The sequence below is a fragment of the Atractosteus spatula genome, chromosome 3, assembly GCF_055471065.1.
Source record: "Atractosteus spatula isolate fAtrSpa1 chromosome 3, fAtrSpa1.hap1, whole genome shotgun sequence".
NCBI lineage: Eukaryota > Metazoa > Chordata > Actinopteri > Semionotiformes > Lepisosteidae > Atractosteus > Atractosteus spatula.
In genome coordinates, this window is record NC_142708.1 from 17,508,346 (window position 1) to 17,523,595 (window position 15,250).

At 37.9% G+C, this 15,250-nt stretch overlaps 1 protein-coding gene and 1 long non-coding RNA gene across 11 annotated transcripts in view; one reads left to right on the forward strand and one right to left on the reverse strand.

Annotated features, from left to right (window-relative positions):
• trpm3 (transient receptor potential cation channel, subfamily M, member 3) overlaps positions 1-2,849 on the forward strand; it is a 220,087-nt gene extending 217,238 nt beyond the window's left edge. For all 9 annotated transcript variants that reach the window (XM_088910628.1, XM_088910629.1, XM_088910631.1 and 6 more), the window contains 2 exons: positions 510-642; positions 1,280-2,849. In XM_088910628.1, the coding sequence (XP_088766754.1) occupies positions 510-642; positions 1,280-2,684 (1,538 nt within the window). In that variant the 3' untranslated portion in view covers positions 2,685-2,849. The remainder of the gene's footprint in view (positions 1-509; positions 643-1,279) is intronic.
• LOC148837507 (uncharacterized) overlaps positions 1-15,250 on the reverse strand; it is a 55,134-nt gene that overhangs the window by 32,418 nt on the left and 7,466 nt on the right. Inside the window, exons 1-2 of one of the 2 annotated variants that reach the window (XR_016090812.1) lie at positions 15,090-15,176; positions 12,161-12,337 (exon numbers count right to left, since the gene is read on the reverse strand). This is a non-coding gene — a long non-coding RNA (uncharacterized LOC148837507). Of the gene's footprint in view, positions 1-12,160; positions 12,338-15,089; positions 15,177-15,250 lie in introns of those variants that run through there. The other variant, XR_016090811.1, reaches the window with a different exon arrangement.

Sequence of the window (15,250 nt, forward strand, 5' to 3'; positions counted from 1 at the left end):
ACAGTGAAATTCTATGAAAAAAAGTTGTTTCAGTTCTACCTAAATGTTAATTCTTGTAATAACAGTGATGGTTAAAGTCATATATAAAAATCAATTTAAAATTATGTTGTATGCGTTGAACAGTCTGAGGTGTTCAATGTGTGTCACCATATGAAAAGTTTGAGAAGCAGTGAATTTGTATTTATAACGTTTTTTCAAATAGGAAAACCCTTCATATTAAGAGAAAAAAAATACTTAGGATTCAAGTATATGTTATATCTTTTGAAAAAATCATGGTAGAAAATTTTAGGAGTACAAATTGCACAGACACACACATAAGAAACCATAAGAGTAACTCTCACACACTCAATCCCATACACATTAGGGTACAACCAGAGCAAGGATATTTTAAAAAATGAAGGCATCACTGCATTTTTGCACTGGATAAAATATTGACTTAAAACGTTAGACAATTTTAAAGCATAAAAACAACTGAATACAAATTTGGGATTTTTTCCTTCACATTCTAGAATTGTTCATCACAGAAGATGAGCTAAAAAAAGTACACGACTTTGAAGAGCAGTGCATAGAGGAATACTTCAGAGAAAAGGACGACCGCTTTAACTCTTCAAATGACGAAAGGATCAGGGTAACTTCTGAAAGGTTGGTCCTGGGGTCCCTGTGATTTTGATTTTGTCTGAAAAATGGAGCGCATCTACTAACGAAATTAAAATTTTCTTATGCTTGGTATAATGTGTACTTTGATTTGGTGGTTTGAAAAATTAAATACAATGCTGGTTGGAAAAAAAAACTCCGTATTAGGAGCATTTTTTAAAATGATCATTTTGAAAAGAAATATTTCTCACGGAATTAAAGCTCTGAGCTGAATGTGCAGAATCCTGGGAAATTATTGAAAATGGAATGTCCAATATGTATAGAGTGGCAGGTTCTTTTCTCTCCAGTTACTCCAATTTTACTCCAAACCCCCCCACCACACACATATTTCTGCCGGGGATAGTCGGTGTCTCTAAATTGTCCCTGTTTGTCTCCCCTTCAATGTACTGGCTTCCCATTCATATTGTGGTCCTATCTTGTGGCCGATACTTTCAGGACAGGCTCTGATTTGCCGTGACTCTCAACAGGAAGAGGTGGCTTTCTCATTGATGGATCCTTTCTGAATGATGAATTGATATGTGATGTTTAAAATCCCGCTTACAATGACATTTGCAATTGCGTTTTCTTTGTATGTACAACTGTCACTCAAAGACGTGTACAGCCTATTTCACGTTGTGTATTTTAGAGTTGAAAACATGGCCATGCGTTTGGAGGAAGTCAACGAGCGAGAGCACTTTATGAAGGCCTCCTTGCAAACTGTGGATATCAGGCTAGCCCAGATGGAAGAGATCATCGGGCGCATGGCTTCTGCACTGGAGAAAGTAGCCGGCGTGGAGAGGGGTGAAATGAATAAGACCAGGTCTAGGACCTCCTCAGACTGCACTGACACTGCCTACATCCTGCGACAGAGCAGCTTCAACAGCCAGGAAGGCAATGCCTACAAGATCCAAGAAGCCATTGAACAGACAGGAGAGGAGTCCATATCCCCCACTTCACCCACCATCATTCCTCGCATGAGAAGTCACTCCTTTTATGTAGGGGGCTCCAGGGACAAGAGTGGAATAGACAAAATAGAGGGCTTTTTCAAAGAGAGATCCCTGAGTCTGCACAGAGCCAGCAGCTCGCAGTCTGTGGCTGCTTCCAAAGAGCCAAAGCCTGTACCACTACCCATCAACACACTGTCAGTGACCCATGACTCCAGAAGGCCTTCCTCTTGTATCGACATTTACGTCTCAGCCTCTGATGAGTCCCACCCTGCGCCTGAGACTGACAGCGCACCGCTGAGGTTGCCACTGCAAAGAGATTCCTCTTTGCAGTCAGAAATCATGGAGGCTGTCCTGACCTACAGCACAGTGACTGATAAGTGTTCTGAGGCAACAGGAGTTTTTGAAGACAGTGCAGCCGTAGACCTTTCAATGGGCTCTTCCCATGTCACTGAAAGTCTCCAGCACTGGGACTTGGACCCTCCTCAGCATCTGGAACGCTCAAAAAGCAGTCGCTACCTGTCTGCTGCACCCCTCTTCCTTGAAGACACGCCCATGGTCAAATCCCACAGTCTCATGTTCACACCCAGGGGCTATTATGGAGGCCTCGGTGTCCAGGTGAAAGCCGCAGAGTACACCAGTATTACTGACTGTATTGACACCCGTTGTGTTTCTGCCTGTCCCGCCAGCACGCAGCGCTCTGGCTCTCCGGGCGGCTCCTTCGAGAAGCCCCAGGATCTGAGTATTTCTCACCCCGAAAGGGAGGCCGAGCTGAGCCATCCAGGGTCGGACAACGAGGAGCCTGAACCCGAGCCCAGGAGAGGGGGCTTCGGCCCAGGCAGTGCCCTGATGGGACCGTTGTGCGGGCCACGGTCTAGACTGGAGCGAGCAAACAGCTGCTCCTCCGAAGACTCGCACACGACGAACGCGCACACTAGGAAAAGCTTCTCTATAAGTGATAAAATGGACAGGCAAAGGAACTCACGGAATCCCTTTCAGAGGAGCAAGTCAGCCAAACCAGAAGGGAAGACAGACAGCTTCTCGATGAGAAAGCTGACAAAGACATCAGCTTTCCGCAGTTTTGACAGCAGGCAGAATTACACATAATGAATTGTGTTTTGTGCTTCCTTACATACACCAAAATATTATTCTGGGGTGCAATGTCCACCCTTTTAGTTGTTTTTGAACCCTACGGCATATGTTTCAGAATGCCTGCTTAACCATATATTTATGTCGTTTTTCAATCTCCCAACTATCTATTAGGAATGAAGTTACAATGCCTCAAACCAAACGTGTTTAGCAGATAGAATATGAAACAGGAAATGACAATCATAGTCTGTTTTTCTTTGTCTGTTGTGTGATCCAGACAATTTGAAGTGTTAAATAATCTTCTGATCAAGCCTCAACACTTTGCTTATGCTTCTCAATGTTTCCACAGCTTAATTCAATCAAGTATTTGGTATGCGACTGGATGATTACACTCTAGTCATTTTGGTGTCTGAGGATGTTCTGGAAGCAAGAATACAAATTCCTATGTTAATCTATTTTTTGCACAAAAATACCATTAAGTCAATTCAGTCTGTAAGTGGTATCTTATAATGAAACGTATAAATGTGGATTTCTCGGGGAAACTGTCGCCCCGTTTCGCTGTCCTAGATCTTTGAAACAAAAGCAGATTCTGAGGTCTGAATCACTCCAGTGCCCTGGTAGGAGCTGAAAGAAATGTTTATGTGTTTTAAAGAAAAATGTATAGGATCTTAAACCACTGAATTAAATCATGCACCTTTTAATCTTGTAACCAAACTTACATATTGATCAGAAACTCAGAAATGTCAGGTTTTAAAATGTCATATAAGGGCATTGCAAATCAAGAGAACCTTTATCTCTTAGGAATCACATTAGATTTGAATCATTCCATTTAACTGAAGTAACATATTGAAACAATTTCCCCTAAGGCTTTTTGTTTGCATCACATGTAAATCTAAATCTAAATCGATTTTTAATACATCTACTCATATTTATTTCAAAACATGTTTTTAACCCTTACATTTAAATAATTCCTAGTTTTAATGTTTTTTTTCCCTAAGAAATCCTGAGATGTATGTTAAACAGATATTCAAATAATTATTTTCTGAAGTCATTAAATTCTGCACTGACTTAAACAAATACAGAGCACACAGTCAATACTTTTCTTCAGGTACTGTACATGTGCAATATTTTATAAGTAAAAGAATCATATGCCTAAACAGTCTCCTACTTTTGGCCCTCAATTATGTAGTCTATTTCCTTTACGTTTTTACTTATATCTATACGAGAACAAACAAAATCACCAAATAAATCATGCAATGTTTGCAAACAAAAATAAAGTACAGTTGCAATGTGGATTATGAGAATAAAAGCATAAAAGCAAGGAGTGTTTTATGTAGGACACTTTAAAACAGAAGGAGTGCAATAATATTTTAAGTGCATGTTTTTTTTTGTGATTTACTACACTGGGACTTTACATAGTTTCTAGTTCCTAGTTTAAATTAGAGTTTTTACTAATGAATAGCTCAAGTTATCTTCATTTTGTTTAGGAACAGGTAAAGGTTTTGGACCTACTTGAACATCTTCATTTTGTTTAAATGGCATAATAAAATATAATTTACTTTCTAAATATAATGAAACAGACTAAACAAAGTACAGCTACCCTAAATTGAGTTGAACACCTCATACAAAAATACAGTATGTAACCTGCGTTTCACGTACAGTATATTTTAGGAGGAGAATTTCTGATTACTTTCATGATATGTTTAAAATATGATATTTTTAAACAGTTTTATACAAGCTATAAGATGGAAAAATGTACCAAAACATTTTAGTAATGCAACCTGAAGTTCAAGAGAAATCTTAGGATTAGTATAAAGTTATGTTTACCCGATAACTGATATTGCCCGAGACATAGATTTACAGTAAACACGTTTCTGGCAAGAAAACGAAGATGTCACGGCTCAATTGGTGCATTCAGGTCAGGCTCCCCAATTTTTGTGACCAAACCTGGAGCATTCACCATTAACTCGAGCACACAGAGTAGCATGGACGGGCAAAACCTTTCATATGTAACTCGGGGATGTTTCTCTAGTCAATCTATAAATCAAACAGTGATGTTATCTGGCAGTGACTGGTACTGAAATACAAATCCCCTCAAAAGCAGATGGATTAAGAGCCAGAGATAATCCAGACATGGGCAGGTGCATGATGTTAAACCCACGTAGTAGGAAAGTAGGAAGTCGAGCCAGGTGAGTACAAGCAGAACCGAAATATGAAGGTTCTACATTGATGTCAATGTTATTGTTACAAAGGATGGTGCGTAACTCTTAACTTTGGTCATCATAACACCTTACAGTGAGATGATCGTTGAAAAGAAAAAAGCCCGCTCTGATAGTTCACATTATTAACCCTCACACCTGTGAACAGTCATAACAAATTCATTCTCTCTTACGCACACCCAGCCATCACCAAATGTGACGTGATAACGGGATTCCTCTTCGCAATGTTGTTAATATCGGGGGTTAAGTGAACCCCTTCAATGTTTCCACAAAGCTTTTATTTACTCAGTGTGGTTAATTGGCTCTGGCTATGGTTTGGTCACTGTTACTTCATCTCAGGCTGTAGCATTGCTAGTGTTACACCGAACAGAGCGATTAACTTGTTAATCTTACAATGTTCCCTCTCGACACTCCCAGACAGCAACACCCCCCCCCCCCACACCCCACCCACTGAGCAGTGACATTGCTGGAGTGTAATTTATACCACTGTACCTGTGTGCCTTCAATAGAGTTATATAGCGGACTCTCAAAAACACCAATTTTTAGCATCCTTGTTATCGTCGCACTTTGTTAATTCATATTTGAGAGGTAATAAGCCAGTTTGAAAAGTGAACATAAGCACTAACAATTTCTACAGACATTAAAACATTATATAACAAATTGTATCATTAATAATATACTGTACATGTTGCATTTCTAAAGTGTTTTGGTATGCATATGCCCTAACACAAATTACTAAACAGAATAATGCATAGATATTAAACATTTCCTTGCACAGAGAGGAGCATACCACAAAGACACATCTCCTGTCTGAATGTATACAAAATATATTTTGTTATATAGATGCATATTATTAAAAATGCAAGTCAGTTATCTTCTTTAAAAACAATAATGCCCAAGTATGCTTCCTTCAAGGTCTTCAAGGCCATCTATTGGGAACACTAACTCTCTGCTGTTACTCTTTTATCACTTTCTCTTTTTTGCTTCAACATTGAACGTGTCTCTTAAATCGAAGTACATGATATTACAAAAAGTATCTGCCGTTGCTTCCTTTCTTAGTAAATGCACTGAATGCCATAAAAGGAAATATTTCTGAGCAGAAAGCTCTCTTCTGTTCTTAAGTGGGAATGTTACAATACTGTACACGTTCATGGCCAATATGCACTGTGATGACTGGAAAGCTCTTGTTCAGTAAAGCACACAGATTTTTGACAACCTACCTACTATGTCTAAAGCAAAAGCTTCAGTGAAGGCTCAGGCATTCTTGCACAATGCTGACATAGATGACCTAATATTTCAGAACGTTCTGACACCTTTGCAGTGGTTAAAAAAGAATTGCTTAATCACCCTCAGCTTGTCTGAGTCTTTTACTGTCTTATCTGAGGTAGTTTATGCCACCTGTTTCGCTGTTTATTTCTGAATCAGTGTTTCAGTGAAGAACAATGCAGCGAGCATTGTTCTGTCTCTGGACTGACAGTTCTGTTTCTTCTTTCCTGCTTTCCATCAGATTCAAAAAGTAAAGAACCACGCTGCAATCATTAACATTTTCTAGGTAGTTTCTGTGCTGGCAGTACTGTTGACCAAAATACTGTACCACTGCCAAAGGCTTTTTATTACGTAAACATTATCTTCCTGGTCTCCCTACAGTGTGTGCAGGGGACTCAATTTCTATCCAAACTGAATCAATAAAGTCCCAAATGAAATTAAATTAAAAAAGGTTTTTTAATAAAGGACTTGGGACCAGTCAGGATTCCTGAGAAAATAATAGTATTTAGCATTTTGTAGATAAAATGTTTCATCTGTAAATTAGTTGTAAAGGCACAGCAATACAAAGCAAAAGGCCACATGCAATGATGACATATGTTATTTCCAGCAACAGGCTCCTCAGTACTGTTATGCAGAATATACACATCCTGCTGAAAGATCTCTTGCACCTTCTCTGTAATTTTCCAATGCACTAAGAAGCTGGCATCTTTCTTTTTTGTGTTTATGAAGTGGGATCATACGCACAGATAGATTTTGATGTAAATTAGAATGGCAAATGGAGCTTGGACCTGCACATTAGTGTTCTGCTGCATCAGAACCAAAACAGAGCCCGTGAAAGTGACTTCAGACCAGTTCTTATAAAAATGAGAAAACATTCCTTGAAAAACAGCAACAACCGCTGTAATAGTGAGAGAAAAGACATGGTTTCTGTGTAATGGGGTCGGTCACTGTACTTCCTTTTATGAATGCTGAGCTGTCTGTTCTTCAGGTGTCCTGATAATGACAGGTTGACTGTTCCTCAGACAAATATGGCTTTTGAACTATACGAAATGAAACATTTGCCCAAACTTCTCCCACACTGGTACAGTACTTCTCAACTTAAATAATAATCCAGGTGGGTAGCTGCATCAGCATTCGTTGGCTGCAAAGGAACAAGTAAAGGTTTATTCCACGCTGAAAAGCGAAGAAAGGAAACGCAACGTTTCGGCTGTGGAGCCCCTTCTTTTTTCAGCATGGACTAAACCTTAAAAAATAATGATTTTCAATACCTCCTTCTAGCTCCCATCTCATGTTTCAGCAGAGCAAGTAGATATTCCAGTTAATATGTATTTCTAATTTGGAATTATTTCTAATTACAATACTTGCTATGCAAGTTTATAGACAGCTATAGGAAGTCTCTAAAATATTTTTTTGGTCCTTGCACTTTAAATTATGTTGTAATAATATGCATATTTAAAACTTGTGATTGTTTTACGGACATGCATAATGGTACACATCTGAAATCTTGCATCTTTAGACAGCTTTTGCAATTGGGCATTTTGATCACATAATCTGCTACAGGGCTTGTTTAAGAGGGTAACAAAATAAAATATCAGATTTACTCACCTAAAAAACTATGATGCATGAATTTTACAACAGACCACAAAAGCATTGGAGCTTTGCAGCTCTGTACTTACAGAAATGATTGACCCATTTTTTCCTCACAAGAACTAAAACCTGCTAAATTTTTGGAAGTCCTATGAAATATTAACAAAAAATCTATGGATATGCTTCTTTTTTTGCATAGTACTAGAACAATAACCTCTTTGATCTTAGTGAAAACAAATATCTGATGGGTTTTGCTTTTGATTAAATATTTAATAGTATAGTATTTTCCATCCAGTTCTGTGAAGTGAATGACATAATGCATGTATTTTTGACAAATACCCACATTAGATTATGTTAAATTGTAACATTATCAACAAGGTAAAAACTACCAACAAAAGAAATTGAAATAATTCCAAAAGCTACTCGATGTTATTTTTAGCCAAAAGAGCTTTCATCTTACTGGAGCTTTTAGTAAAAGGTTATGATTTTTAAATGTATATTTCAATTTATATTATTTCTTCAACAACGACTGCAGTGAGATCCTGTAGTGCCTTAATATCCAGGCTAAACTGATGGTCTGGACACCCCTTTATATAATTTCCTCTGAACAAAAGTGTAATTGTAATCAAGTCTGTATCTGACAAATGGTCGACTGAGGAACAATCTCAGTGTTCTTTATCAGGACTCTGCGATAGCCTACTGTAATTCCTATATACATATTACTATATCTAAATGACATCATCTTAATATCCAGTCATTATTTCTTAATTGTAAGTGGAGTAACCAGCAACCAGGTGGTTTCAATGGGTGGTTATGCTGGAAGTCAACTATTACCCAGCTGAGCTAATAGACCTCAAAGGCTTTGTTTATTCTATGCTTTCTGAATATTTTATTTTCGCTGTTCTTGAGAGTAAAATATACATTCTAATCTACATTCTGCAATAATGGGCTTGGACCTCTACTTTCCTTGTAGGCAAACTTATCATGCTCTACAGTAAAATGTCTAATATTTTGCCCACAGTTTGTCCTCAGGGAAAAAAAGGGGCCATGATTTCAAAGACACAGCTACCAAGTTTGATTTGATCCAATTTTACCTAAAAGACTGTCATGAGTTGTGTTTTTTGTTGCTGTTATTTTCTGTAAGACAAATGTACATAAGGTTATTGTCAATTCACTGGAAATGTTTTGTAAAGCTCGGTGTGTGTCTGTTATATTTGATGTCTAAAGTGATGTGTGAAATTATTCAAGGAGCATGAAAGGTGAGCAAATTTATTACCAAATCACAAGTATTGGTTTAATTTTGATACCAAACTCTGGTAAATCTTGTATGGTTGTGCGAAAATAAGATACAATTTAAACACTGTACAGTATTTTCTAAATATTTTCCTATAGTATACAGTTTTGTGAATTATATAGAATTATTGTCCAGTTTATTATGTTTGGTAAGCACTTGTATGCTAGTATTGAGTCTAAGCACACATGCTTTTGCAATAATCGTGTAGTAAAAACTAAAGCAAATTATCTTCCAGAAGTCCCAGTTTATTTTGTGTCTATTAATGCATGCAGTTCTTTAATTGAGTTGTAATGCATATTGTATAAAAGAGAAAAAACACTATATAAAGATCATTATAGTAGTATTTTAAAGAAAAGTCAAATATTTATTCCTCAGTCCACTAAGATGTGAATAGGTTAGTTTTTATAGCATGCAGTTTATATAACCATCAAAAAGTTTACATGGATCACATTGCCAGAAGTGCTGAATGAAAGTCTGGAGGAAATATGCTGAGATGATTTCAGTAATTCTTCTTCAGTAATAGGAAGAGCAGTGATCTGAGTCCACAGCACTTTACTGAAACATGAACTTCAGCAGATGAAGCACATAATTGTATGATAAAAAATTGAGTATTTTCAGAGATGTAATTATGTGGATGTAAACATTAAATGTAAGGCAGGTCTAAAGTGCATATATATACAGTATAAAACAATCACACTTCAATACACTGTGTTGTAGAGCATTAGTGAGTGGATCCCCCAAAATATCTTTATAAAAAAACTAAATATCTAAATGAAACTGTTTTCTACTGTATTCAAACTGGATTTGTTGTAAGGCTCTTCTTTCGATTTATGTCATAAATTATGTCATTATGAAAACAGTGTGTTTTTTTATACTAACAGAATAGTGTTTATATGCATTTACTTGATGATACTTGAGTTATATTACTTTAAAATATAACTGAGACACCACAATTAATAAAAAAGAAACATGACTTCAAAGCAGTCCACCTTCACAAGCTTTTCTTATCTGCTAGAATCATTCAAAATGTTGAGTTACACTATGGTGCTCAGATGGCTTGAAAGAGTATTTTGTATGACTGTGAAGCCCAATAGACACTGAATTCAAACATTTTAATTAATGGACCTTCTAGATACACATCTCTCTTCTCACCTATAAACATTCCTTATGCAGAGAAAAAAAATACATTTGTTCTGCATTATACAGTATCAACATACATTTTATCTAATACAACTGAGTTTGCCAACAAGCACACAACCAAAGATCACAGGGAATTATGTAAAGCACCATACTATAACAAATGTCGTACTTTTATACGAAAACCAGTAAAACCACCCAGTCTCTCACAAAATGGTGTCCACATGGCATGAGTGTCAATTAAACTCACATGTGCATGTGGTGTGTTGCCTGGTGCAGCTGGCTAACATGGACAAAGTAAACATATGACAGCACTTTTTGTGTCTTGGAGATTGTTTTCTCTCAGCAGCTAGACTTTAAAAATGTTCCCTTGCTTATTAAAACCAGTATCCCGCTGCATGATTCTCTTAACTGCCTGGTAAAAAAAACCCATTAACCACACAATTCAAGTAGCTGTTGTCCATTTGCTAATCCAAACAAATTCTCCAGCACTGTAATTCAATAAAGCATTAACGTGATATTTAACAAAGTAAATCTTTGTTGGACACAGAGCATACCATGGTGTTAAGTGATGATTCACTCTGCTGTGGCTTCCATTCAACACTTTTGTTAACCTGTGGAATATTCTCTGTATGCAGGAAATTGCCAAGCATGCATTTGTCTATGATCTGATTTCTGGTAAAATCTTGTTTTCTGGAATTCAAGAATAAAGTTGGTCATCTTTGGTTTTGTAAATTCATTACTACCATTAGTGTCTTCCTTATACACCAAGATAAAGAGCATAATTATCTTTGCAACTGCAGGTTTATTGGGAAGTTACCAATCCAAAACACAGAAATTAACACACTGTACATTAAATCCCTAGTATCCAGATTTCCCTGCCAAACACCTCAAAGCAACACATCATGGGGGTATACTTTAAACAAGTAATTTATTCCACATTTGGAGTATAGCTACAAATATTTTTAAAATTGCTTTGCAATATTTCATAGGCAGATCCGTACATACAGTTGTGAGGTAACCACACAATTTTCATTCCCAGGTTTTTTCTATCCATAGTTGAAAATAGGAACTTATTGGAGTAGCAATTATGTTCTCTGGAGGGGATTTACAATTCCTTTTTTAAAATCTATTAATTAAATTAAGGATCACAAGATATTCGGTAAAGCTTTCTAGTCGCTAGTCGCATAGATCGCTATGTTTCATCAATTTCCCTACGGGATTAATAAAGTATTATCTATCTATCTAGTCAAATTACTTGTATGAAGGATTACTTTTTATACAAGAGGTTGGGTGAAAATAATTATACAAAGTTACAAGTTACAATTATCTATGTAGTGCCTGTTCAGTGCCTTGCACAATTATTCAGACCATTCTTCTGGTATCCCATTTTTTGAAATTACCAGATGCATACACATTTTTAAACTTAATATTTAAGTCAAAATCTGAATGCTGAAGCTGAGAGTGAGATATGTTACTGTAAATTTCAGCATAAATTAAAGAGATGAAATTTAAATAGGATCATTGCATAAGTATTCAGCACATTGAACTCAAACTTATGCAGAAATTACAGCTGCAAGTCTTTCTCTGTAAATCTCCAACTTTGCAACCTGGTACAATTTGTTCCTATTCATCTTGTCAGATTTGTTCAAGCTCTCTCAGGTTGCTTGGGGATCGCTTATAGACAGTGGAGTTTGATGTTTTCAACAGATTCTCACTAAGAATCAAGTCAGGATGTTGACTGGGCCACTCAAGGACATTCACTTTCTTACTCTGAAGCCACTCCAGTGCAGCTTTGGCTTTGTGCTTTGGGTCATGGTCCTGCGGAAAGGTGAGTGTTCACCCCAGTTTGAAGTCTCTTTGCCACCCTGACATGCAGGCCTTTGTAGCCATGACCCTGCTGGTGTAGCATACAGAGCACCTCACTCCAGGAGCACACACCCAGCCTGCAGCCTCTACACCATCACCCAGAGCACACAGAGCACACTCACCTGTAACTCCTTTAGAGTTGCCGTAGGCCTCTTGGTGGCCTCCCTTAGTACGGCTCTTCTTGCCTGGACACTCAGTTTTGGAGGATGGCCAGTTCTGGGCAGATTCACAGTTGTTCCATATTTTCTCACCTTTTTAATGATGGGCTTCACTGTGCTTCGAGGTATGCTTCGAGCTACCTACAGTATAAAAGGAAACCTTTCATTACATTTTTCAGTAGTTAAGACAAGTCCAACTGGGATGGAATGACAGATGTAATTAATGTAGATGTTGATTATTGTCTTAACCCATCTGGCTGAGGGAGTTTCAGCCCAGCCAGCTGGACAAGGCCCCCAGAACGCCTCCCCCCCCCCCCCCCCAGGAGGAATGAGCTCAGGACCTGTTGCATGGGCAGGGAAGGATACAAAGCAACACACACTGGGAAGGTGTGTTAGAAACCTGATACTGGTGCACAGAGGGGCAGGCATGGGTGAGGCTAGCACTCTCCTTCAGCTAAACGTTTCTTATAAACTCCATTAAAAAAAAAGGTTAAGTCCTCAACACTGCACAACTAATTATTGCTCGTCTTCCATTTTTAAAAATATTACAATATAATAGAAACTACATTTTAAAAAAATTTCTTCCATTGAAAGCTGGTGAAAAAATCCAATTAGAAAACCTTATCTTCCTTAAGTTTCCTATGAATCGTAAGATAGTAAATGAGAATATACATATATTTACTAGAATTACACTTTACAATAGTATTGTGTAACCGCTAGCTTTGACTTGCTAGAATTTCTTTACTGTATGCTTGCTGTGGAAAAAAAGTCTGTAAACTTTCCACAGATCTTCCCAAATCCAGTGTTGTTAATGTATTAAAACAAGTAAAAAGGGGTGCTTTGCCTTTCTGTCTCGTTTCCTAAGCACAATTACAAAGAAGTTGATATCCTTATCTAGAAGTGTACATGTGAGAGTGAATTTACATATCTCCACTAAAATTATTCTCCACCAGTGTGGTCCTGCTAACAGCAAGCAGCACATATACTGTATGGTCCACCCCTTCTTAAGCTGAGATCACTGTTGACCCACGTTCCAAAATTAGGTATTGAAAAGGAGGTGGCATGCTAACTTTATTGTCCCTAAAACCTGAGTAATTCCTTCAACTACCAACTGAGACCAGATGAACATTGTTAAATATTTTTGCTGCAAACACAAAACATACTGTACAGTACTGTATACTGTGTGTCTGTGCTGTCTCTTGATTATACTGTCTCAGAAAGTGTCATTAGATTCTGGGCACTGACTAGATGAACATTCCACATGCCTTGAAAGTCTTTCCAGAACAGACCCTGAAGTTTACCAGCTTTAATATACAAGACCTAATAAACAGAACAAAGTGTGCTCTTCAATTCCTCCTCACGGAGAAATGACAAATAGGTTTATTTGTCATACTTTGCTATAAAAAGTTCACACACAGCATAAAATGTTAGGCAAAACTTAAAGTGAGCAGCATATAATAGGGAGATTGGTTTTATTTCACAAGGGTTAAAACACATTTCACAGGGCTGGAATAAAATGAAATCTGAATTGAAAAGTTTAAAACCTGTGTGTGAAATCTTACCCCTAGAGTAAAAAAAATGTTGCTTCAAATTATACTGAAACACTGTAAAATGTTGTGTGAGTAATGGTCCTGGAATACAGTTTTTTTTTAATCTACAGGGAAAGCCAGGTCTGCACCTAGCACTTTATACATATTAGAAAGGTTATATCTTGACAAATATCCATACGTCCTGTCTGTGACTTATACGGGAGTAAAAATGTCTATACGGCTCTGAAAGTTCAGTAGGTGCTGAGGACAGGCTGGCGCTTCTACTGTATACAGTGCTCTACTGACCTGTTACTGCGTGACAGTAAAATTAAAAACACGTACTGTGCTTTTAATGTCCAAACTGTCTATTCACCCACATAGACGCTTATCAGCACAACAACATGTAGGACTACCTGAACTTAGAAATTGCAAATGCAAAAGAGTGCATGTCTTTTCATGTTATATCAAAACATTTGGAAAGACAACACAAATATCTTGGAACACCAATCTCTAACATCAAGAATTACCTAACATCAAGGTTTACATACAGTGGCGCCTTGTGGCCTGAAAGAGAGTTATGTAGCGACAGGGCTGCAACAAGCAATTCTTTTCAATCCGGAACAAACTCCAAACACGTAATGCTAAATCAACTATCAATCGTACTGCTATGGCCTTGTTACGACTGCACGTTTTTTTACATCTTAATAGCTCCTTATCGGTTTTGCCTTTAGTACAGTCCATTAGCTAGATACTGCACTGTATGTACCAGTGTAAAACGTATCCGCCGCCCGCGCACCAACCTTAGACAAATAAGCTTTTTTCCCCCCTAACGTGTTCTACAGTACAGACTTTTTTGTTTACCCCCAGACGCTCAATTAGATGCGTTTAACTATTTAACCTATCCGATTAAGAGAGTTATTAAAACGATTTCACAACAACGGACCAAATTCACAAGAGGGGAACATTTCCCTCTATATACAGTACAAATCCCGTCCCCTTCGGAGGTCTGTGGCTCCCCCACATAATAAGGAAAATGAGTAGTTCATACGGTCTTGTACTTGAACTAAACACAGATCCCGGTGCAACGGAAAGGCACTGCTGTCGGTCTGTTCGTTATGTGCTGCATTTGAAATGACCAATCTCCCGTCTAAAATCACCTGCATAATGCGGTCATTGCTCTACACGGTTGGTCTGCCCGTGTCATGTCCCTCTTTCTCCCTGTAACACGACAGGACAAGCAATACCCTTTCCAATGCCCTTTTATAAAGGATAAGCTATACACGTAAAAATCAAAAAGTGCTATAATCATGTTCATAATACCACCATGTAATAGTGAAAGACTTTGGAGTTTGACGGTAACGCACGCTGTGGTGCTGTGCCATGTTCCCTCTGAGCTCAAGTTCACTCGCAGTTCACGGAAAAGAACATTCTGTCCTCCGCGGCGGGGGCGGGGCAGGGCAGCTGAGTGGACGTAACAGCAACAACGTGATCCGAACAACACGATCTGGGGCATCCTCAATAACAA